This window comes from Tursiops truncatus, chromosome 8 (genome assembly GCF_011762595.2).
Source record: "Tursiops truncatus isolate mTurTru1 chromosome 8, mTurTru1.mat.Y, whole genome shotgun sequence".
Lineage (NCBI taxonomy): Eukaryota > Metazoa > Chordata > Mammalia > Artiodactyla > Delphinidae > Tursiops > Tursiops truncatus.
Window position 1 is genome coordinate 98,216,796 of NC_047041.1, and position 21,732 is coordinate 98,238,527.

The 21,732-nt window shown below is 55.7% G+C and overlaps 1 protein-coding gene across 4 annotated transcripts; it reads left to right on the plus strand.

Annotated features, from left to right (window-relative positions):
- Positions 1-268: 268 nt before the first annotated feature.
- CD5 (CD5 molecule) lies at positions 269-21,605 on the plus strand. 4 transcript variants are annotated; one of them, XM_033860768.2, is made up of 11 exons: positions 269-396; positions 11,572-11,619; positions 13,366-13,677; positions 14,154-14,216; positions 14,463-14,795; positions 16,809-17,102; positions 17,756-17,881; positions 18,590-18,643; positions 19,579-19,698; positions 20,216-20,307; positions 20,983-21,605. In XM_033860768.2, the coding sequence occupies exons 1-10, from the start codon at positions 345-347 to the stop codon at positions 20,302-20,304; spliced, it is 1,491 nt and encodes a 496-aa protein (XP_033716659.1). In that variant the 5' UTR covers positions 269-344; the 3' UTR covers positions 20,305-20,307; positions 20,983-21,605. The 4 variants fall into 4 exon arrangements, with proteins under 4 accessions (XP_033716659.1, XP_033716661.1, XP_033716660.1 ...); XM_033860770.2 differs by having other exon boundaries at positions 21,017-21,605; XM_033860769.2 differs by having other exon boundaries at positions 21,140-21,605.
- Positions 21,606-21,732: the final 127 nt, after the last annotated feature.

Below are 21,732 nucleotides of genomic sequence, written 5' to 3' on the forward strand. Positions count from 1 at the left end.
CCAGGCCTCCCTCCCCTCGGCCCGGCTCAGGGCTCCCCCAGGCCGCAGCCCTGTCCCAGCATGGCGGGGTCAGGGCACTGGCCCAGGCCTAGGCACCCCGGGCAGGAAGCTGGCAGAGATCAGGGCCGCCATTCGAACTGGGGCAGATGGTTTTACCCAGGAGGAAGTTGACAGTTTCAACTTCAAACACGATGACACAGGCCCCACACTGCCTGCTCCCCTGTCCCACCCCTGCATGAGCCTGCCCGCCCCTCCCCCTTCTCCCGGAGAGGCAGACACAGGGCCAGACACCCTCACCTACAGGGGCCGAGCTTGCTGAGGTGGAGGCAGAGGAGGCCGCGCCCATGGGGTCTCGACATCCGCCGCTGGCCGCCCTGTACCTGCTAGGGCTGCTGGGTGAGTACCCCTTCTGGGGTGTCTTCTGGGGTACCTGGGCTCAGGGTACAGAGGAGAAGATGCCGGAGTCAGATCCCCTCAGTCTGACTCAGGCCCGCATGTCTGGAGCAGCACGGAGGGCTGGGGCCACCAGGATCCCTGTCTTCTCCCCCAGCCCCAGCTCGGCTCTTGGCCCTGCCTGTCCCACCCCCAGGGCCCCACCTCTGCTTCTCTCTTGCACTGTTGGGGACCTTACTGTCCCCTTCGGGGTGGAATCCATGCCAAGATCAGACCCTCAGCCTAGAAATCAAGTTGTCCAGCCCTCATTCAATGCCGGCTTCCCTCTGCTGCTACCCCCCCACCCCATGAGTGTCCAGCCGTTACTTGGATGCCTCCAGGGACAGGAAACTGCCGTCTCCTGGGCAGTTCTGATGATGCTCTGGGCAGAGCGGGCCAGGGCAGGGTGGGGACCGGATCACCGTCGAGCAGATGTCAAAGACGTACACCTTAGTCCCTAGTTACTGGTTTCATCCCAGAGGGGGTCTCAGCCAGGCCTGCCAGCCAGGTGTGGGCCTACTGTCACTCCAGACCCGGAGGAGGGGCTTCTGAACACTTCCCCGGGGGCCACTGTAGAATTGACTTGGAGCCTCTGGAGAAGCTGTCTGGGGATAAGGTTGGGGTGGGTGAGTCTGGGGCCTACTGTTTGCCGGAGGGGAGACGGTGGAAAGGGCAGTCCTCCATCCCTGAGGCCTTGGGACGCTAGTTCAGGACCGGAGCCCTGCTGCTGGGGTGTCACCGACACTGGCCAGTGGGGAGGGTCCTGAGCAAGCGGGAGGGGCGGGGAGGGGAGGGTACTTCGTGACCTGAGCCCTGGGATCCAAGCCTGGCCGGGTATGACCTCAGATAGGTCCGAGCCTCTCGGGGCCTCCATCTCCTTATTTATAAAATGCAGGGGGGGTGAACTGGGTAGGATCTGACCACTTCTCAAGGGTTTGGAAGGTGTGGCAGGGTGAGAGAGGTGACTGACTCGGGACGGGAACGGGTGAGAACAGGCGGCAGCTTGCAGTTTCCCAGTTTGGAGGGAAAGTCCTTGGGGACATTGCCTGCCTGGTGGGGGGCCTCAGTCCCTCCTAGAAAACGGGTGTGTAGGTGTGAGTATGTGTGTGTGTGTGTGTATGCGTGTGTTTTCATGGGTAAACATGGCCCCCAATGTAGACTCGCCTTCGCCCAGGCACTTGGCAATGGCGCACGTGCACGCGTGTCCTCACGGCGACTCTTCCATGGAGCTGCGGGAGGTGCAAAGTGCCTTCTGTCCCCAGGGGAGAGGCTGACGGATGGACCCCACTGCTTACGGGACCCTCCTAGGCCCTGGAGACTACAAGGACCAGGCCCCTAAGCTCCCCACCGACCCCTCACCTGTGGCCTCTGACCCCAGCAGGGCAGGAGTCTAGCCAAGCCCCCTGGGAGTCGGGGTGGAGTCCTGCTCTGCTGGCCTCCCCCTGAACCCCATCAGGGGCGAGGCTCCTGGTAGGACTAGGCCTAATGGAGCCCAGAGTCAGGAAGCCTTGGAGGCAGTGCCTTCACCAGAGTGTGGGAACCATCTGGAAGCCCAGGAGCACAGGATTCCCAGTGTGTGTGTGTGTGTGTGTGTGTGTGTGTGTGTGTGTGTGTGTGTGTGTGTGTAACTGGTGGATAAAAAACATTCCCATTGTTCAGCGGGTCACAGCTTAAGAAATACTTTTTTTTTTGCGGTACGCGGGCCTCTCACCGTTGGGGCCTCTCACCGTTGTGGCCTCTCCCATTGCGGAGCACAGGCTCCGGACGCGCAGGCTCAGCGGCCATGGCTCACGGGCCCAGCCGCTCCGCGGCATGTGGGATCCTCCCAGACCAGGGCATGAACCCGTGTCCCCTGCATTGGCAGGCGGACTCTCAACCACTGCGCCACCAGGGAAGCCCAAGAAATACTTTTAAAGCCATTTTCTTCTGAAAGCTTCACAACAGCCTAGGAAGCAGGTGGGCCCATTGTCCCCATTTTACAGTGCGGAAAACTGAGGTCCAGGGGGAGCAGCTAGTGAGCTGCAGAGCCCACCCCAGTGCAGTGCTTCTGCTCTCGTGGGGCCTCCTCTGTACCCCTAGCCAAGAGCAAAGGCACACCAAAGCCACTCCCACGAGTAGGAAAATGGCTGCAGGACACAACCGCCACCAGCAGACAGGCAGCCCCCGAGGGCTGGGGACACCGAGGGTCAGGGCTGTGGCTGGGGCAAACAGCACAGGCGCCCTTCAAGACATTCCAAGTAGAGATGCTTCACCGCCAGAGCCCTGGGAACACTGCGGCCTCTTGGCTGGCCATCAAGTTTGTGCCCGTGGCTGGGGGACCTTTGGTACATGAAGATGCTCACAGCCTGCTTCCCTCTGCAGCTGCCCTGAGCTCCAACCTGCCCAGGGCTCACCTGCTGAAGGTGGGGCATGGAGGCATCCCTGATCACTGCCCAGAGGCTCAGGCCCGGCCACCGGGACTCCGGAAGCTGGCACTAAGGCTTGGGAAAGTCACGGACTTGGTAGTTTGAATTCTGGTCCCCCCTTGCCAGCTGGGTGACCATGGACCCGTTCTGTAAGCTTCAGTTTCCTCTTCTGCAAAATTGGAATAATAATAGGACCTGCCTCATAGCGATTTATAAGGATTAAGTGAATCAATGAATACAGAGCTTTAATAGGAATGTCGGTTTGTGTAAGTGCTCAGTAAGCATTAATAATAATAATAAATTCATTTATTATATAAATTTATTTATTATATAAATTTATTATTATTATTATCAGAGTCAGCAAGAAACAAGGTGTCAGGACCTGGTGGGGAGGCCTCGAGCCTAGCCATCAGTCTTTCTCTCCCCCAGTCCTCCTGCACAGGCTAGTTATTCATTAATTTATTCATCCACATACATTTATTGAGCATCTACTAGGTGTCCAGCTCTGTGTAAAACTCTGGGGATACGGCCGTGATCCACACAGGGGTCCACCCTCATGGAGGGCGCACCCGAAATATTTACAAATTTCTAAATATCGTGATCAGTGCAGCGAAGGAAACCGCAATGTTTGAGACTCATTAACCAAGTTCACGTTCGAAGGGGCTCCCAGTCTGAGGGGCTCCTCTCTGAGGAGGTGATGTCTCGTCTGAGACCCGAATGATGGAAGGAACCGGCCAGGCAGAGAAAAGTGGGAGGAGTGTCCCAGGCAGAGAGGACATCAAGGGTGAAGGCAACGGGCAGGACAGGCCGAGGGGGGCTGGGCATCTACAGTAGAGGAGAGGAGAGGCGACGCCCAGTGTGAGCCCGCCATCCGGCCCGCGGTCCCAGCTGCAGAGCTGAGGCCCTTGCTGGCTCTGGGTGCAAAGAATCAGGCCCCCAGCAACCCCGAGCTCCCCACCCCCAGCGGGTAGCAGAGGGACCTGGGGGCTCAGGGACTGGCACTGTCCCCTCTGGTCACTCTGACCAGCGCCTGCCTACAGTTCAGAGGGGTTTCCCTGCAGTGACCAGGGGACCAGGGAGGGACTTCAACTCCACCCAACAAAATTGATTGAACACCTGTTCTGTGTGCATGCATGTGGGTGCCTGTGGGTGCCTGGTGAGCATGTGTGTGTGTGCTGTGTGTGTACCTGCTATATGTGTGCCTGTGTTGCGTGCAGACATGTGTGAAGGCCTGTGGGGCTTTGGAGCAACGCAGATCCGGGTTCGATTTCTGCTTGGCCACTCACAAATGACAAGAACACCCCTCTGAGACCCAGCTTTCTCATCTATAAAATGGGGATAACCACTGTGCCCATCTCAAAGGATAACTGCTATCGTTAAATCTGGTTCATTCATTCAGACAGCAAGTATTTACTGAGCACCTACTGTGTGCCAGGTACTGTTCTAAGTGCTGGGGACACAGCAATGAACAATCAAAATTCCTGTCCAGGTGCAGCCGACATCGTAGTTGGGGTGTGATGGGGAGACAGACAGACAGAAGCTAAATCAATGATCATACGGATGTTAGGAGGTCACGAAGTGACGTGAGGTTGGGGATTGGGAGCTCGGGGGCCATGCTGTATCCCAGGAAGTTGCAGTGGGTCTCACGAGAAGATAATATTTGAGTAAATACATGTAGGAAATGAGCGATTGCACCATGCTATGTGGACCCGGGGACGACGGCTGCAGGCAGACGGGCCGTCACACACAGGCTGGTGGCGAGGCAGCTGTGGAAGCCTCCATGAGCACAGAGCGTTTTCTCCAATGAACTCAAGGCACCCAGGGGCCAAGCAGAGGAGAAAGGGGGCAGAGTGCCCTGGAGAGAAACTGGAACTCTCGCCTCTCCAGGTCCACAAGCCGTTACCTGGAGCCTCCAGCCAGATGCACTTGGGAACCCAGAATTTTCCAGACTGGGCAACATGCCATAATGAAACACATTCCCACTTCTGCAGTGAAAGCGAATCCGCCACTGAAGGCACAGACGCCTTCCTGCCAAATGCATCAGAAAAGACTCTTGGTTTTAGACTTTGAATTGCAGACAGGGAATCGTGGCCCTGTATCACTTCCTCTATAACTACTACTGTCACCACCCCTGCCCTCATCATTGGTATGTACCCCTGGGGGGGCTTGACCCATACGGCTCCCACAGGGACCCTGCTACTCCCTTGTCCCTGGGGCACAGCTGGGAGAGACGTGGTGGAAACAGGATAGGAGATTGGTGGCAACTGGCAGAGGCAACACGGGTCCCCTGTACTGCCACAGACTCCCTTCCGGAGTGAGCCCCTCCCTCTCCCCGGCCTCAGTTTCCCCTTTCTGTACCATGGGCGAGCGGGCTCTGGGGTCTCCCAGTGGTAGAGTCCCATGGGGCCCTGTCAAGTGATGGTGGCAGAGTTTCTTCACCGACCCTACCAACAGCGAGCTGTGTGACCTTGGGCAAGTCACTGAGCCTCTCTGAACCTCGGTTTCTTGATCTGAAAATAGGGGTGAGCTCGGTCCCTTCTTCACAGGGCTGTGCATGGAAAGGACGAGCCCCTGTGCGGGCTTTGGGATATGTGAAGCTCTGAACAGAAAGGAGGCCTTGTCCTTGTGACAGTGGAGTCACATACGGTGGCGTGAAACTCATGCAGATTCAATCAAACACACGAGGCCACCAGGGAGAGCGTGGAATTGCAATTCAGATACGAAGGCCACCGTGCCCACAAGCTGCGCACCGTTGCTCATCGGCGCAGACCCTGGGTGAGCGAGATTAGAGACCTGAATCCGCTGTTCCTTCTGCAGGCTCCAGCCCCCAGGCTCCTCTGGCATAAGCCCAGTGTGATTTTCTACAAGTTTTGCACATAAAAAGGCTCCTGATCAAAAACCAACCACTTCTTCTGGTGCTCAACCCGACAAACAGAATTTCGGCCCTTTGAGATCTTTGTTTCCCTGAAGCCCTGATACAGACTCAGGTTAACACAGCCCCACTGATGAGAGTCGTTTCAGAAAAGCGGAGTTCCTGGCCTTCCGAGTCAGCCTCTCAGCAGAGGAGGAGGGAAGGAAAATCCGGAATGCCCCCAAAAGGCAGTTGACAAATTGTGTTTGCTGTAAATTGGTGAGAATGTTATGGACTATTAAAGGGAATCACTGTTAACGGAAGAAATGGAACATCAGACTTCCAAACTGCACTAAATCAGTCTGTCAGTTTCCTTATCCGGAAAACAGAGTGATGACAGCCCCCCCTGATTGAGGCAGTCAGGAAGAAATGGGGTCTCCCGTGAAAAACCCTTGGGGTCTGCACGGGGTCAGAGGTCGCTGTGACTATTATTATCATCCGTAAAGTCCCAGCTCCTCCCTGGGATCCCGGGGCCCCCGGGACCCTCGGCAGGCCACACTCTTGTCTCCAGTTCTCAGTGTGTAGGGCTGCAAGCATAGGTGCTCACGGGTCCAGGCAGGCCCATGAGTGGGTCAGAGGTGGCATCAAGTGTACAAGCTCTGAAGCCAGCAGCCTGGGCCAAGTTCTGGCTCTGCTGTAAAGTGGGACTGATAATACAGGTCCACCAACGTTCATTTGCAATTCCAACCCCACCCCAAATTTGCAAATTTCTGGCAAACGTTTACAGTGCAAATCCTGACCTGAATGAATAGGAGACTACTTATAATCTTGACACATCCCACTTACTGTGAAAATTCATATGTTTTGCTGCAGAAGCCATCATGTGTTTGAAGCTGAGGCTCTCCAGATGCAGGGTGACAGTAGGGTGCCCTGAGGGTGCTGGCAAACCAGGACAGAACAGGCTGCCCTGGGGGCTCATGGGGATGCAGCCCCACGTGGCCAAAGCATGTTGCTTTTCAAAAATATCTGGACCTTGGGATTTTTTTTACAAAAAAGAAAAGTAAGGGACTTCCCTGGAGGTCCCGTGGTTAAGACTCTGCGCTTCTACTGCAGGGGGGCTCAGGTTTGATCCCTGGTCGGGGAACTAAGATCCCGCATGCGGCACGGTACTGCCCGAAAAAGAAAAAGAGAAAGAAACCTTTCAAAACAATGGGCTCCAGAAAAAAAATTATAACACTGTGCTGAGCAAATAAAACTCATCTGTGGCCTGACGTGGCCCAGAGTATTGCTGTACAGGGAACCAAAGAGAGAACCATCCAGAATGGGGGGGGATGCAAGAGGAGAGGGGAGGAAGGGGGTGAGCTCGTAAATGTCTCAGAGCCTCTTTCAGGAATTCAATTACTCCTCACTGAGACCTCATCAGGGCAGGCAGAGTCAAAATGGTTAAATCTCTGCAAAGGCAGACATGGGAGGGGGGAGGGGAGAGTGAAAAAGCCTTCCTACTGTCTCTCTGGATTTTTGGCCCTGATCATTCCCTGGCTTGGCCAGTCTAAGCCCTAAATAGTGGGGCCTCCAAGGAAAGGTTGGCAGGGGAGGGAAGGGGCCTGGCCCCAGCTGCTCGGGGTGTGGTGTTGGATGAGAACCTGGGGAATGGCAGGATGCTTCTGTGCCTCCTGTCCCTCTTGGTATCATGGGTCCCCAGGCTTCTGTTTGCAGGTTCTGCAGCAGCAAAGCCTTGGGCCTCGGGCTGCACGCAGGGGCTGGGCTAAGCTGTAGCCAGGGAGGGGGTCAAAGGGACCCCGAGCACAGTCAGCAGGGTTCGATGGAAGGAGGATGTTGGTCTGATCCCTGTGAGAAGCAGCTGAAAGAATGAAAATAAGTTGTGGACAATCAAAACCTGAACGGATCCCTGGACAGACAGGAAGAAGCAGCACCCAGGAAGGCTCCCAGTCAGTCACACATCTCACCTGCCCACGCCTGCCTGCCTGCCTGCCGCTGAGCTACATCAGGAACTGAAGATTATAGATCATGGAAGTTTGAATGGAAAGGAAGGTGAGGGAGGGTGGACTCTAACTTCCTGACTTTACAGACAAGGAGACCAAGCCCAGAGAGGTTGAGTGACTTGCCAAGATCACACAGCAAGTTCATGGAAAGTCTTCCCACAGTATGTTTCACTGACTGAAGGGAATCACAAGTTCACTGTCTTTCATCAGGTTTGCACGCCGGGGACATGCAGGAATTGGTGAAACACAGAGCAGGCCGTGGCAGCCTTCCCTCTGAAGGGAAGGGAGGCAGCTAGGCCCAGTGGTCAAAAGCACAGACTGTGTGCCAGATGGCCTGGCTTGGAGTCCTGGGCCCGCTCTTCATCAGTTGCTTAGCAAGTTAGTTAATCTCTCTGTCCCCTCATCTGTAAAATGGAGATCAAAATAATAGTGCCAACTCCACAGAGCTGTGGTGAGGTCTGAGAGAGTTAATGTATAAAAGTGTCTAGGAGAAAGTACAGCTATAAAAGTGTTGAGGGCTTCCCTGGTGGCGCAGTGGTTGAGAGTCCACCTGCCAATGCAGGGGACACGGGTTCATGCCCCGGTCCGGGAGGATCCCACATGCCGCGGAACGGCTGGGCCCGTGAGCCATGGCCGCTGAGCCTGTGCGTCCGGAGCCTGTGCTCCGCAACGGGAGAGGCCACAACAGTGAGAAGCCCGCATACCGCAAAAAAAAAAAAAAGCGTTGAGGATGGTTGTGGTGATGGTGGTGATGGTGACAGTGATGGTGACAGTACCAGTGTTGGTGATGGTGTTGATGATGGTGACGGTGACTGTGTTGATGATGGTGGTGGTGACAGTGACTGTGTTGATGGTGATGATGTGACAGTGATGGTGATGGTGATGATGGTGGTAGTGGTGATGGTGACAGTGACTGTGTTGATGGTTGTGATGGTGATGGTGGTGATGGCGATGGTGGTGGTGACAGTGACGGTGATGGAGGGACAAGACAAGAAATGCTGCTCACCTGAGGCCAGTCAGGCTCCCAGAGGGAGGCGAAGCCCTGGAATGCATAGATGCCTTTTCTCCACAGAGCATTTTCTTTTTTAGAATTTTTCTTGGTTCTCAGGTTGTTCAGTCTTTCCTGAGAATGTTCTCTGGCTGTTCTGTGTGAGATCCGCAGGGATGGTCAGGCCCAGTCCCTGTCCCCAGGGGCTTCAGGGTCTGGGGACTCCAGCACCAGGGTCAGGGTCAAGGTCATGTTCATTTCTGCTCATTTGTTCATTCTCTGAACTTGACACTTTGGAGGCCCAGCTGGATGGCAGAAGGCAGAGAGATGGGTTTGGAAGGCATGCTCGTGGTTCAAATCCAGGTCCTGCCAGTTGCTGGCGGTGTTACCCGGGACAGGGCACTTGCCTCTCCCGACAGCTATATTGTGAACATATTCAACTCAAATCGTGGGACCGTGTGGAAGATGAACGATACCCGTAAGGACCCCTCGCCCAGGGCTGAGTATACAGTAGGTGTTCAATAATTGGTAGCTGCTGTTAACGGACGTTGACTGTGGTGACTTTGGGACTGCGGAGGTCCCAGGTGGGAAAGGGAGGTGGCGAGCCCTGTAAGCTGGCTCTCCAAGCGTCCAGACAAGGACCCCTGCCCCCGGGAAAACTCCCCAGCAGGACTGCAGTCCCGCCCACCCCTGCCCCGGGCCCAGCCAGCTCCACAACCAGCAACACCAACTCTGGTGTTGAACTGAATGCCAGCCAGGAAGGCACGGGCTGTCTTTTGCATAAATTATTTCATCTCATCCTCACCACATTGCTATGAAGCTGGTCCCTTTCTTGCTCCCATACTGAGCCTCAGACCATGAAACTGAGGCTCACAGGGGCTAAGGAAGTGGCAGAGCTGGTATTCAGACCCAGAGAAAGACATCAGTGCCAGAAAACCTATCCTGCAACATTCAGCACCAAAGAATGGATCTTTGGGTCCCCTATCCCCATAAGTGCCCTCAGGGTTTAGCCAAAGAAATGAATCCCTAAAGGTGTACAGCCCCATTCATGGTGGGAACTGGGACGGAGGGAGGTAGGAGTGGAAGGTCAGGGGTGAGAGGCGAGGGCTGGACAAAGGCCCCCTGCCTCCTCTCTCACCAAGCTAGCCGGGCATCTCCACCATGTCCTCCTGAGGCTGCCCTGCCCATTGCAATAGATCAGATGATGGACAGCTGGCCAGCCCCCTCCCAACCCAGGCCAGAGCTCTGGCCTCTGCTCTGGACCCGACATGCCCTCTGTGTGAGAAATACCTTCCCCTTCCAAGGCCCAGGACTCCCGGGGCAACCATGGTGGGCTCTTGCCAAGATGGAAGAAACTTACCATAGGCCACAACTTAATTACAAGGAGTCTTGGTTGGAGGGAGAGGGCAGGCTGGTGGGGCATGACTCCCCTTAAAATTCTACCACCAGCTTCAGAACACTCAGGCAAAAATGGGACTTTTTACACCCAGCAACAATTTCTCAGAAGAAACTTAAACACAGCCCTTTACTATATAAAGTACTCACCCTGACCGATGCTGTGCCCAGCTCCCAAGTGAGAAGCAAGCCCGGGGCAGATGGAAACCAAACACTTGCTCCACGACTGATAAAGCCGGGCAGCCAACGTGGAGGGTGGGCTCTGAGGCCATACAGGCGTGCCACCCGACCCGTCCCCACCCAGATCAAACCTCCGCCCCAGCCACACGCGAGCCGGACACGTGGCCACGGACAACGAGCCACTTTGACACCCCTGCTCCACAGTCAGACGAGGCTCGAGGAGGAGGGACTGCCCAATGGCCCACATTCCTATTGAAGGGGCCCAGGCAGGAGCCAGGACAGAGGGGAGGCCAGTTCCCCCCAGACCCAAGTCCACTGGGCTCCTTCACCAACTGACCATGTGATCTTGGGCAAGCCCCTTTGCCTCTCTGAGCTCTGATTTCCTCCTCTAGAACTGGGAGCTGTTAAAGAGAAATTGCTATCATTCTTATCCTGCCTTGGGAATTCTAGAAAGTAACACATGTTCTGGGTTCCCGTTCCGGCTCAGTTCTCAGCTCTCTAGAACTATGACATTCAAACATTTTTTGACTGAAAGCAACACTCAGGACGTTTTTATATTGCCACCCAACACACACAAAGTGAGCCGTAGCCTCACAAAACACGATGCACTCTGACATTTCTATTCTAGTCCGTTTCAGTTTTTTAAAAATCGATGGTTGTGTTACTACATGATTTTTTAAAAATTGATGGTTGCAATGCTGCATATTACTACAGAGAGACAGCATGAGGAAATTTTGGGGGGTGATGGGACTGTTGTATGGCCTTGATGGTTACGGTGATTATGCAGATCTGTGTACGTGTTCATATTCATAGAATTGTGCACTAAAAGAAAATGGAACTTACTGCATGTTCTTTTAAAAAGTAAAGTTTTGGGCTTCCCTGGTGGTGCAGTGGTTGAGAGTCCGCCTGCCGATGCAGGGGACAGGGGTTCGTGTCCCGGTCCGGGAAGATCCCATATGCCGCGGAGCGGCTGGGCCCGTGAGCCATGGCTGCTGAGCCTGCGCGTCCGGAGCCTGTGCTCCGCAACGGGAGAGGCCACAACAGTGAGAGGCCCGCGTACCACAAAAAAAAATTTTTTAATTAAAAAATAATAATAAAAAGTAAAGTTTTAAAACAAGAAGGAAAATTGATGGTTGCAACCCGCTAAACTGGTTCCATGACCCACCTAAGGGTTGCCATCTGTAGTATGAGAAGCCCTGCCCCTGAAGCCCACGACAGTGGCTGGAGGCAAAAATGCCATTGATCAGGCTGTGACTAGAGGTGAGGCGAAGCAGGAGAGAGACGTCCCTTCCTGACCCTCTTCTCTCCTTTCTGCAGTCACTTCCTGCCTCAGAGGCCTCAGAGGGCTCAACTTAGAGGACCAAGGTAAGGAAGAGCCACGTGGAGAGGGGGGCGGGGAACGATCCCACCAGGCTGTAGGGGGACCTGCCATCCCTCCATCGGAGCGAATCGCACCTTACAGAGAGAGAGAGAGAGAGAGAGAGTGCAGCCCACACCCCCTACACACGCACACATGCGTGCACGCACACGTGAGGCCCATTTGCAGATAGATGCCCTGGATGGCTGTAACGCACCCCACAAATGCTGGGTGTCGTGCTAATTATTATTATGACCCACTCACCAGGCACAGAAAAGATACTGGTCATAACTGCACCTTGCAAAGTCCTTTTCCTGCCCAGTCCTGCCGGATGCTCCCTGGCCAGAGACATTCGCCGCTGGGGCTGCAGAGAGAGGCTGCACCGGATTGTAAACTGTGTGAAATGTCTTGCCTTAGAGGTTGGACTTTAATCCTAGAGGCTAGTGTTTCCCAAACAGGGTTCCACGGAACTCGTTGGACGAAGGGTAGGCAACGCTACATCACCCACTGCAGACTCCTGACAGGGGACACTGGCCTAGTAAAGGCTCCGAGAAGTCCTGCAATGAGGAACTCAGTTAAGCATTTTCAGATTCAGCAGTTCCCAGACTCACTTCACCACAGACCTCTCTTTTTCACATTTCCTGAGATAACATCATGCTGAATGTATTTGGTGACAAATGTGGCGAGAAGATCTCATGAAGCTACCTGGCAACCAAAAGGGGCCACAGAGGGCTTGGTAGGCCCTGGGCCGGGACCTGGAAGCCTGCAATGGCATCCTAGCTCCAAACTCGAGCAAGATGGTTCCTGCTGTACAGTCCCACTTATATAACGTTTGAGAACAGGCAGAGCTCATCTCTAGTGACAGAAAGCAGATCACTGGCTGCCTGAGGCTGGATTCAGGGAAATCGACTGTGAAGAGGCATGAGGCAGCTTCCAGGTGATGGGCGTGTTCTCTTCTAGAGCACGGCGGGGGCTATAGGTGTGCATAGATTTGTCAAATTCCATTGAACAAGCGTCCTTAAAATGAGTGCATGTCCCTGTATGTAAATTGTACCTCGATAAAACTGGTTTTAAAAGTTAGAGACAAGGGGCAAAGGGGGAGGGAGAGGGATGGACTGGGAGTTTAGGGTTGGTAGATGCAAACTGTTACATTTAGAATGGATAAAGAACAAGGTCCTACTGTAGAGCACAGGGAACTGTATCCAGTCTCCTGGGATAAGCCATATGGAAAAGAATATTAAATATTAAATAAAGAATGTCTGTGTGTGTATAGCTGAGTCACTTTGCTGTACAGCTGAGATTGGCACAGCAATGGTAAGTCAACTAGACTTCAATTAAAAAAATGAACAGAAAAAAAATAGAATAAAAGTTAGAGAGAGAGAAAAAGATCAGGCTCCGGGCCCTATCTGGGGTCTATTGAAACAGAATTTCCAGGAAGGGGCGATTCTGCAGGACGGTGGGCGCTGAGAGCCCCTCATTCACTGCCCCGAGTTCCCTGGGCTCTGAGGTCTCAAGCCCCGTCCTCCTGGCCTGGTTTCAAGGGGCTGCCCAGATCAGAGGCAGCATCAGCCTGAGTTTCTGGAAAGTCCCTGCAAGGTCCCAGAGGACGACGCTCACAGGAGGAGCAAAGCAGGCAGCCCGTGGGCAACGGGAGCCTTGCTAGGGGTGGGGTCCAGATGGGGAAGGTGCAGGGAGGGGCCCCCATGGAGGGCCCTTTCCAGCCCGACTGCCCCCTCCACCTCTTTGACCCCTAGGGTTCACAGTGAGACTAAGCGGCTCCGGCTCGCGGTGCCAGGGCCATCTGGAGGTCAACTACAAGGACGAGTGGTACACAGTGCACAGCCAGAGCTGGGGCCTGCGCCCGTTCCACCGGGAGGACCCCGGTCAGGCCTGGAAGCTCTGCCAGGAGCTGCGATGCAGGGAGCCCTTGCTCCTCTCCCACTTCCGTCACTTCAAAGGGAAGCGACCCCAGAGCCAGATCACCTGCCGCGGACAACTGGGGTCCTTCTCCAACTGCAGCGACAGCAAGGCAAATCAGGGGGACCCTCTGGCCCTGATCTGCTTAGGTGGGTAACTAGCTGGCCCCGTGGGTTCCCTGGGCCTGGGCACCAGCCCCGAGGAGGCTGCCCACGCCTGTGATCTGGGGCTTGAGCAGGCAGGTGGAAGGGGTCCCCGATTTACAACTACCCTCTCAGAAACATACACTGCTGGGGGACTGGAGGAGGAGTACTGAGGGCGTGCTGGCACCTGTCTGGGGAAGGAAAAGGTCGAGAGCTGGTTCTGCCAACAGTTAACTTCATTGTCTCCTCTTAACCTCTGTTTTCCCAACTGTAAAACGGGCCGGTACTGCCTGCCTCGCAGGAGGCCTAGACACAACGTGTGGGTCAAGTGGACTTAATGGGGCCCGTGGTACTTACATCATGAGTTCCAGGTCTTTCTCAACATGGCCGGTTGTTGACCCCAACTCTCCCCACACCCCCTACTCTTCCCTCCTCCCTCCCAGGGTCCCGGCCCCCTCCCTAACCAGAGCATCTCTTTTCAGAGCCACTGAGGACAACACCTCTTCCCACGAGCCCCCCGCCCATAACCACTCCAGAGCCCACAGGTAAAAGGATTCTGAGGGCCCTGGGGGTAGGGTGTCGGATTTAGCAAACAAGAACACAGGATATTCAGTTACATTTAAATTTCAGATAAGCATGAAAAGTTGTAGCGCATGTTCCATGCAATATTTGGGACCTCACCACCTCCCGGGGCCGTCGGCCAGTCATTCACCCGTCTGTGTGTTAGAACCACAGAGCAAGAGAGGCCCTGCTGCTGGTCGTCAGCACTCAGGTCCCTCCCCACCTCCCAGCTCCTCCCAGGCTGCAGCTGGTGGCGCGACCCGGGGGCCTGCGGTGTGCAGGCCTGGTGGAGTTCTACAGCGGCAGCCTGGGTGGCACCGTCGGCATCGAGTCCCAGGACGGGATCCAGGACCTGGGGAACCTCATCTGTGCAGCCCTCCAGTGTGGCTCTTTCCTGAGGCCTCTGCCAGAGACCGAGGCAGCCAGGAAACTAGAGCCAGGAGAGAGCGGTCCCTTGCCAATCCGGTGGAGGATCCAGAACAGGAGATGTGCCACCCTGGAGCAGTGCTTCAGAAAAGTTCAGCCCCAGGCGGGAGGCCAAGCTCTTGGCCTCATCTGTTCTGGTGAGTGGGACCGGGCCAAGACTCACGGGCGCCCCCATGTGGTCAGTCACCACACGTTCCTGAAAGCCCTCCGTGCAGCACAGGGCACTAGCGCTACGGAGAACACAAGGGACATGGAGGGCTGATCGTTGGCCTCTAAGAGGTAGGGCGGCCGTGGGGTGGGGAGGCCACACTCACACCCAACGCCCCGGGCATCTCTGCAAAGTAACGCAGAACAAGCCCAAATGTACCGCTGGCTCGGCTGCCACACGGGGAAGTGGCAGGACTTACAGGAGGAGGCACGGTCCGCTGGTGAGTTTGGTGGACTGTGGCTTGTGTCAAGGGCCCAAGCAGGATGGAGCGCTTGGAGGGGACCAGCCTTGCAGGAGGGGAGTTTATAAATCCCGGGAACAGATGATGTTGGAGCGATGGTGAGACCTAGGAGGTCCCTGAGGCACAGTAGGTAGAGAAAAACCAGAGCAGGGCCCCAGGGGACTTCCTGCAGAGGCTCCCGAGTCACAGGCCACCAACCAGAAGAGACTGGCGATGCCGGTGTGGTCGAGGCCAGGAGCCCAGAGGCCGGTCTGGGGGATCCCAAAACGAGGATCAATGGGGAAACTGCGGGGAAAGGGACCACAGGTCAAAATAAGGATAATCACAGCATGCCTCGGGACGTAGTGGGCTCCTATCACCAGATGGTCTAGTGAAGCCCAGACTTTAAGAAGTCATACTTCCTGAGTGCTTACATCACGTTGGGGACTAGTCAGGGCATTCCTTCATTTTCACAACAAGCTTAGAAGGCGGGTGCTATTATTATCCCCACCTTGCAGATGAGGAAGCTGAGGCTCAGAGGGGTTAAATTTCTTCCTCAGTATCATGGAGCACTAGCTGGGGTTTCCCCTCAAGCAGCATCACTCCAGAGCCTGTTGTGTAAGCCTTGGCTACTCCAGGTGTGGTCCCAGACCAGCAGCATTGGCTTCACCTGGCTGGTTAGAACTACAGAGTCCCAGGCCCCACCCTCCACCTACCAATCAGGATCTGCCTTTCAGCAAAGTCTCAGGGACCCATGTGCACCCATCTGGGAAGCATCTGCTCTGGACCACTGGGCTATCCTGCAGGCAGGGATGCCCCCAAACCACTGGACACATGGTGTGAATTAGTAAGATGCTGCCCCCTCCAGGCAGAAGCAGCCCCCAAGGATCTCTTGGCCTGATGCAAAAACCTGGCTGGCTCTCAGGCCCACCCACCCCTCTGCTAGGAGCCCTCCTGTAGGCTACAACTTGCAAAACCATACCCAGAAGGCTTGCCTTTGGATTTTTTTTTTTCTAAATAGAAGATTTACTAGAGCTTTGAAGATGGATGTTGCTATAGAAACTGGCCAAAGCTGCTGCGATCACAACTCGCTCTAACTCGAGCACATGTGGGCCTCCAGGCCCAACCCTGATAAGCAGAAATGAATCCGTTTCTGCTGGACCAGGCCCTGTTATGAAAGCTGGTCCCTCCAGGCTTGAGGCCTGGGCAGCAGGATTCCTGGATTCCATCCCACCTGCGAATCTCCAGTTCTCAGAGCAGGAGGTATTTCCCATCCCTGGGCCTCAGTTTCCCCTCTCTGAAAAGCCCTCCCAGCTCTCAAGGAGCAGCAAGAGAATGAGAGGACGTTTCAAAGAGGGAAGCGGACCCAGGTGGGGCCTATTTCCCCACTTCTCTTACTGCCACCTGGGTGGGGGACGACTCCCCGCTGGTGGCTGCTGACGGGCACTGCCAGCCTCTTCACCGAACGTGCCTGAGCTGCTGCAGCTGCCCAGAGGCGCCAGGGACAGGGCTTGATGGGGAAAATGCCAGAGAGGATGCCAGAAGAAGGGAAAGGCAGAAAGGAAGGCAGTCCCACGTGGTACCCAGACCCCCGAGCACCGGGCCCTGCCAGGGCCCCCACTCTGCCAGTGTCACGGGGTCCCAGTGACCAGGCATGCAAGCTCGGGGCCCAGGGAGCTCCCGCCGAGCCCGCCACCTCACCTCCCGTTGCTCTTCCCCCAGATTTCCAGCCCAAGGTGCAGAGCCGCCTGGTGGGGGGCAGCGGCACGTGTGAAGGCTCCGTGGAGGTGCGCCAGGGCAAGCAGTGGGACGCCCTGTGCGACAGTTCCTCGGCCAAGGGCATGGCGAGGTGGGAGGACGTGTGCCGGGAGCAGCAGTGCGGCAACGTCAGCTCCTACCAGCTGCTGGACACCGGCGAGAAGACCTCCGGGGGGTTCTTCTGTCCCCCGGGGAAGCTGTCCCAGTGCCACCAGCTTCTGCAGAAAAAATCCCACTGCAAGAGAGTGTTTGTCACCTGTGAGTTGGGCCCAGCCCGTGGTGGGTGGAGGGTAGTTCTGGATTTTCCTTCTAAGACTCAGTCGATGAGCACATTTCTGAAGAACAGGCCCCAGGAACTAAAGAGAGAGCCCTGGGGAAGGATGGAGGGATGACAAACGAGGGGAGAGGGGACAAGAGTGCTCAGGCAGCAGTGAGCACGAACCGTCAATAGGAGACTGGCCGCCATTGTCAGGCAGCTAATGAATGATAGAACTCTCCTTCCGTCTTCTGCTCTTCCAAATGGAAAGCAGAAAAGCAAGGGAGGGGGGTACATATTTGCTGCACTAATGGTAATTGACTCACACAGAAAAGAGAGCGATGAATGGCTGGCTGGCTATTTGTATGTGATGGCAAGGTGATCACTCATAGTAACTGGAAAAGGGTGGAAACTTAAAGAGTTGATCACAGGAGGGGCAAATGATAGCCGATGATCAACTGTTACATAGTAAATGGTGGATAAATGAACGGGTAGCAGAGAATTTCAGAGACGGGTGGAGAGACAGCAGATAGAAAACTGCCTTCCGCACATGCTGGTGAGTTACTGGGGGAAGCCAGCCAGCCAGGAGCTTCCCTCTGAACGGACAGTTTTGATGCCTCCCAGGCTGGGGCTGACCTAACTCTGCCTCCTGCAGGCCAGAACACACGCCCAGCGGGCCTGGGTGCAGGCACAGTGGCAAGCGTCATCCTGGCCCTCGTGCTTGTGGTAATGCTGCTGGTGGTGTGTGGCCCTCTCGCCTACAAGAAGCTGGTGAAGAAATGTAGGTGTAGTTGCCCCGAACCTCCTCCCTTTCAAGCCCCCGCGTGGGGAGACTGGACGGGTTGCCCACGAGCCCCACAGAGGAGGGTTCCCGCCTCCAGAAAGCCGGCCGGGAGCACCTCCGCTTCACCACCCAGCCCTGCCCCTCTCCTGCCCACCGGCCTTTCTCCGCACCAAGTAACAAACAGAAAGTCAGGAAAATCACTGATTCGCCCACATCCAGGGGCCCAGCTGGGACCCACTCCAGCCCAAAGGGAGGGTATGGGCGTTCTTTAGACTGTGGTGGGTCCAGACGGTCTGACCCCAGAAGACACGTGCCCCAGGCCGGCTCCACCACTTAGCAGCTAATCGAACCACTTCCTCCCTGAGCTCTGGTTTCCTCATACCACAAATGGGCGACCCCAGACCTTGTGAAGGTAGGGGGTATCATCCTGGCCTTGCAGAACTCGGGAGGAAATCATTCGGAGACAAGGGTGTGAGATTAGAGAGGCTGCCCACTGCCAGAGGTGGGCAGTGATGGCTGGGTCCCTGCTGCCCTCCCAGGTCTTAATTCTGGTTCTAAGCACCCCGCGGTGGTTTCTCCTGGAGAACCGGCCCCTCAGCATGCACCTGCCACCTCCTCCCTCCTTCCCTGGCTCCCGCACCCCTTGCCCACGCCTGTCTCAACCCCCCTCCCCCCCACCATGTGCCTTTCCTGTCTGTCACTCAGTCCGCCAGAAGAAGCAGCGCCAGTGGATTGGCCCGACGGGATTGAACCAGAACAGTAAGTAGCCCCGGAGGCAGGATCCTCCCTTGGCCCAGGTCAGTAGCCACGAGACTCAGGAAGGAGGCCGTGAAGCAGGGTCACGGGTCACTGCCGACCGTGGACAGAGTCAGTGGCTCCTTGAGGCCTCTGAGCTCCCCTGTGCTCATCTAAGGTGTGACTGTAGCCACAGGTGTTAATGGGTGGTACTCAGAGAAGAGGGCCCCGTGATCAAAGAGACTCGGAAATCAGTGAGTTAAGCAAAGCCAGACACGGTTCTTTACTTCAGGACTTGTCAGAACCTTCGTGGGCATTTTTGCGTGGTTCATCTCCAAAGCGGACGTATGTTAAGAAGGGTTGTCCAAGCTAGATTCATCATGGAACGTCTTTATCGTGGAACAATTTACAAGGCCAGTTTTAAGACATTTGGATGCAGCCGGCCCTGTCCCCACCCCTGGTCTCCATCCTCTCTCCTTCTGGCCACAGCCAGAGCCCCCTTTGTGGGTAGAACCAGAGCCCTCCTCCTGCCTCTACTCTACCTTCTCCCCCACTTTGTGTGTCAAGGGCCAATTCCTTCAAGAAGGCGCTGTGTTGTCAAGTCTTTCTTACAATATAAAGCCCCCCCCGTTCCAGGAGGGCAGGGACCATATCTGCCCTATCACTCGTGTTCCAGTTCCAGGCTTGATAAATGTTTGATGACTGACTGACTGTCTGACTGATGGCCTGTCCGCCCGTCAGCTTGCCAGCCGACCCAAAGCTGCTCTAAAAGCCTGAGCGCTGCTACAATGAGCCTCCCGGGGAAGAAAGGGAAAAAGGGTTGCACTGAAGGAGCTCAGGGGGCCCTTGCACCACCACCCCCACGTTACACAGTGGGAACAGGAAATTCGAGTTGGGCCCCTGTTGGGGAGGAGGACAGAGCATCATGTCTAATGTTACTATCTCCCACATCCGCTCAGTGTCTTTCCATCGCAACCACACGGTGACTGTCCGGTCCCAGGCTGAGAACCCCACGGCCTCCCACCTGGAGAACGAATACAGTCAGCCTCCCAGGAACTCCCAAATCTCAGCTTTTCCAGGTAAGCACCAGCTGGCGCTCCTAGGAATGACGGCAGGGCCGAGCAGAGGGTCACATGATCGCCTGGAGAAAGAAGGGAGGCCGAGCAGGGGGCAGAAGGATCAAACGGCCCCCCTCTGACAGCCGGTCATGGCAGGGTATGGAAGGGATACAGCTAGAGAGAATGTGCCGGGATGTCATTAACCCCAGCACCGCTGTGACCTGAAGGACCTGTTTCTCAATAAATGAGGCCCCTCGGATCCCTTGGAGGCAGAACAGAGCATCCGTCAGTGGCCCGCAGAGCCCTGTATCGAGTGCTCCCTGACTGGCACTGACAATTAAGCCGCGGGGAGCCTGGCGTTCAGCATCGTTAGAGGACACCAGCTGATTTGATCACAACAAGTTTCAGGGCCGTTGAGCCAGCAGCTCAGAAAGTCTCTGTGATCTTCCAGCCCCCGCAGGGCTCTTGGCTCTGAAGGGCTCTCTCTGTGTAGCCTGGAGGGATAACCCTGCTCAAATGGCCTCCTTTCTGTCCACAGCTCTGGAAGGGGCCCTGCGTCGTGTCTCCACCCAGCCCGATAACTCCTCTGACAGTGACTATGATCTGCACGGGGCTCAGAGGCTGTAAAAGGTGAGCCCGGCCCCCGCAGAGCCCTGGGGATAAATAAGAACCAGCCACCTGGTTCCTCACCTCTGCTCGCCCTGCCCGGCCATGACCTGGTGGGGGGCTGGGGGACGAGCACCTGGACCCTTATAAAGGAAAAGAGTAAGCGTCAGCAATTTCGGTGACGGGAGCCGCTCTGGCCATTTGAGCAGAGGGGTCATAGACCTTAAACTCCATCTTAGGGCTTCCCAGGTGGCGCCGTGGTTGAGAGTCCGCCTGCCGATGCGGGGGACGCGGGTTCGTGCCCCGGTCCGGGAGGATCCCACATGCCGCGGAGCGGCTGGGCCCGTGAGCCATGGCCGCTGAGCTTGCGCGTCCGGAGCCCGTGCTCTGTGGCGGGAGCGGCCACAGCGGTGAGAGGCCCGCGTACCGCAAAAAAAAAAAGAAAAAAAAAAAAAAAACTCCATCTCAGAAGACTACATAAAAGAGCCCCTAAGGGTAGGGGAAGTTTAAGAGGTCCAAACTACTATGTATAAAAGAAATAAGCTAGGAGGATGTATTGTACAGCACAGGGAAGATAGCCAGTATTTTATAATAACTATAAATGGAGTATAATCTATAAGCTTTTTGAATCACTATGTTGTACACCTGAAACGAACATAATATTGTAAATCAACTATACCTCGACTTTTTTTAAAAAAGCACCCCTGAGAGTATCCTGATGGACTTACACCAGCAGGAAGGAGAAGCTGCTATCCCTGACGTTGGGCTGGGGGCTTTGGGCCTGTCCCCCACCTCCCTGAACCATCTCCAGAGTATGAGGCTTCCTCCGCCGACACACTTCCTTCTCACCACACAGAACCGGGACCCAGGAACAAACATCAAGAGCCAGACCTTCTGTCCTGAGAATACTCTGCAGTCACTGCTTGGAAAACAGTGTCCAGGTCCTTGCCCGGCAGGACCATGGACGTGACTTTCCAACACGTCCTACTGCCCAGCAGAGGCAGGCCAGCTCACACATCTCTCCACATCTTCACCAGCCCAGGCGAAGACCCCAACGCAGCTCAGCTGGCCGCCCTCCAGGTGTGGAAGCTGCGAAAGGGCAGAGCCTGGAAGCAGGCATCCCTCCCAAGCAGAGACACACGGGGTCCGGACCCGGGCAGCTCCCTCCCCCGTCTGGGGGACTCAGTTCTCTTCTCCAGCTCTGACCCATGAGGCTCCACGAGGATGCTCACACCTTGCGGGTGGTGGGAGGCAAGGGCTGATTTCTCTCGTGCATTTTTAATATGTTCTTTGTAAATAATGATTTTTCTGCTTCCTGAGAACTAGAGTGCCCGGCCTCCTCAATCCAGGGTCCACCCCTGTGGATCCCTCTGGGGGTGCCAGTGGGAAGGGGCACCTACCAGGGGGCGAGGGCTCTGCAGCCTCATGGTCAGAGGGTGCAACACTGAC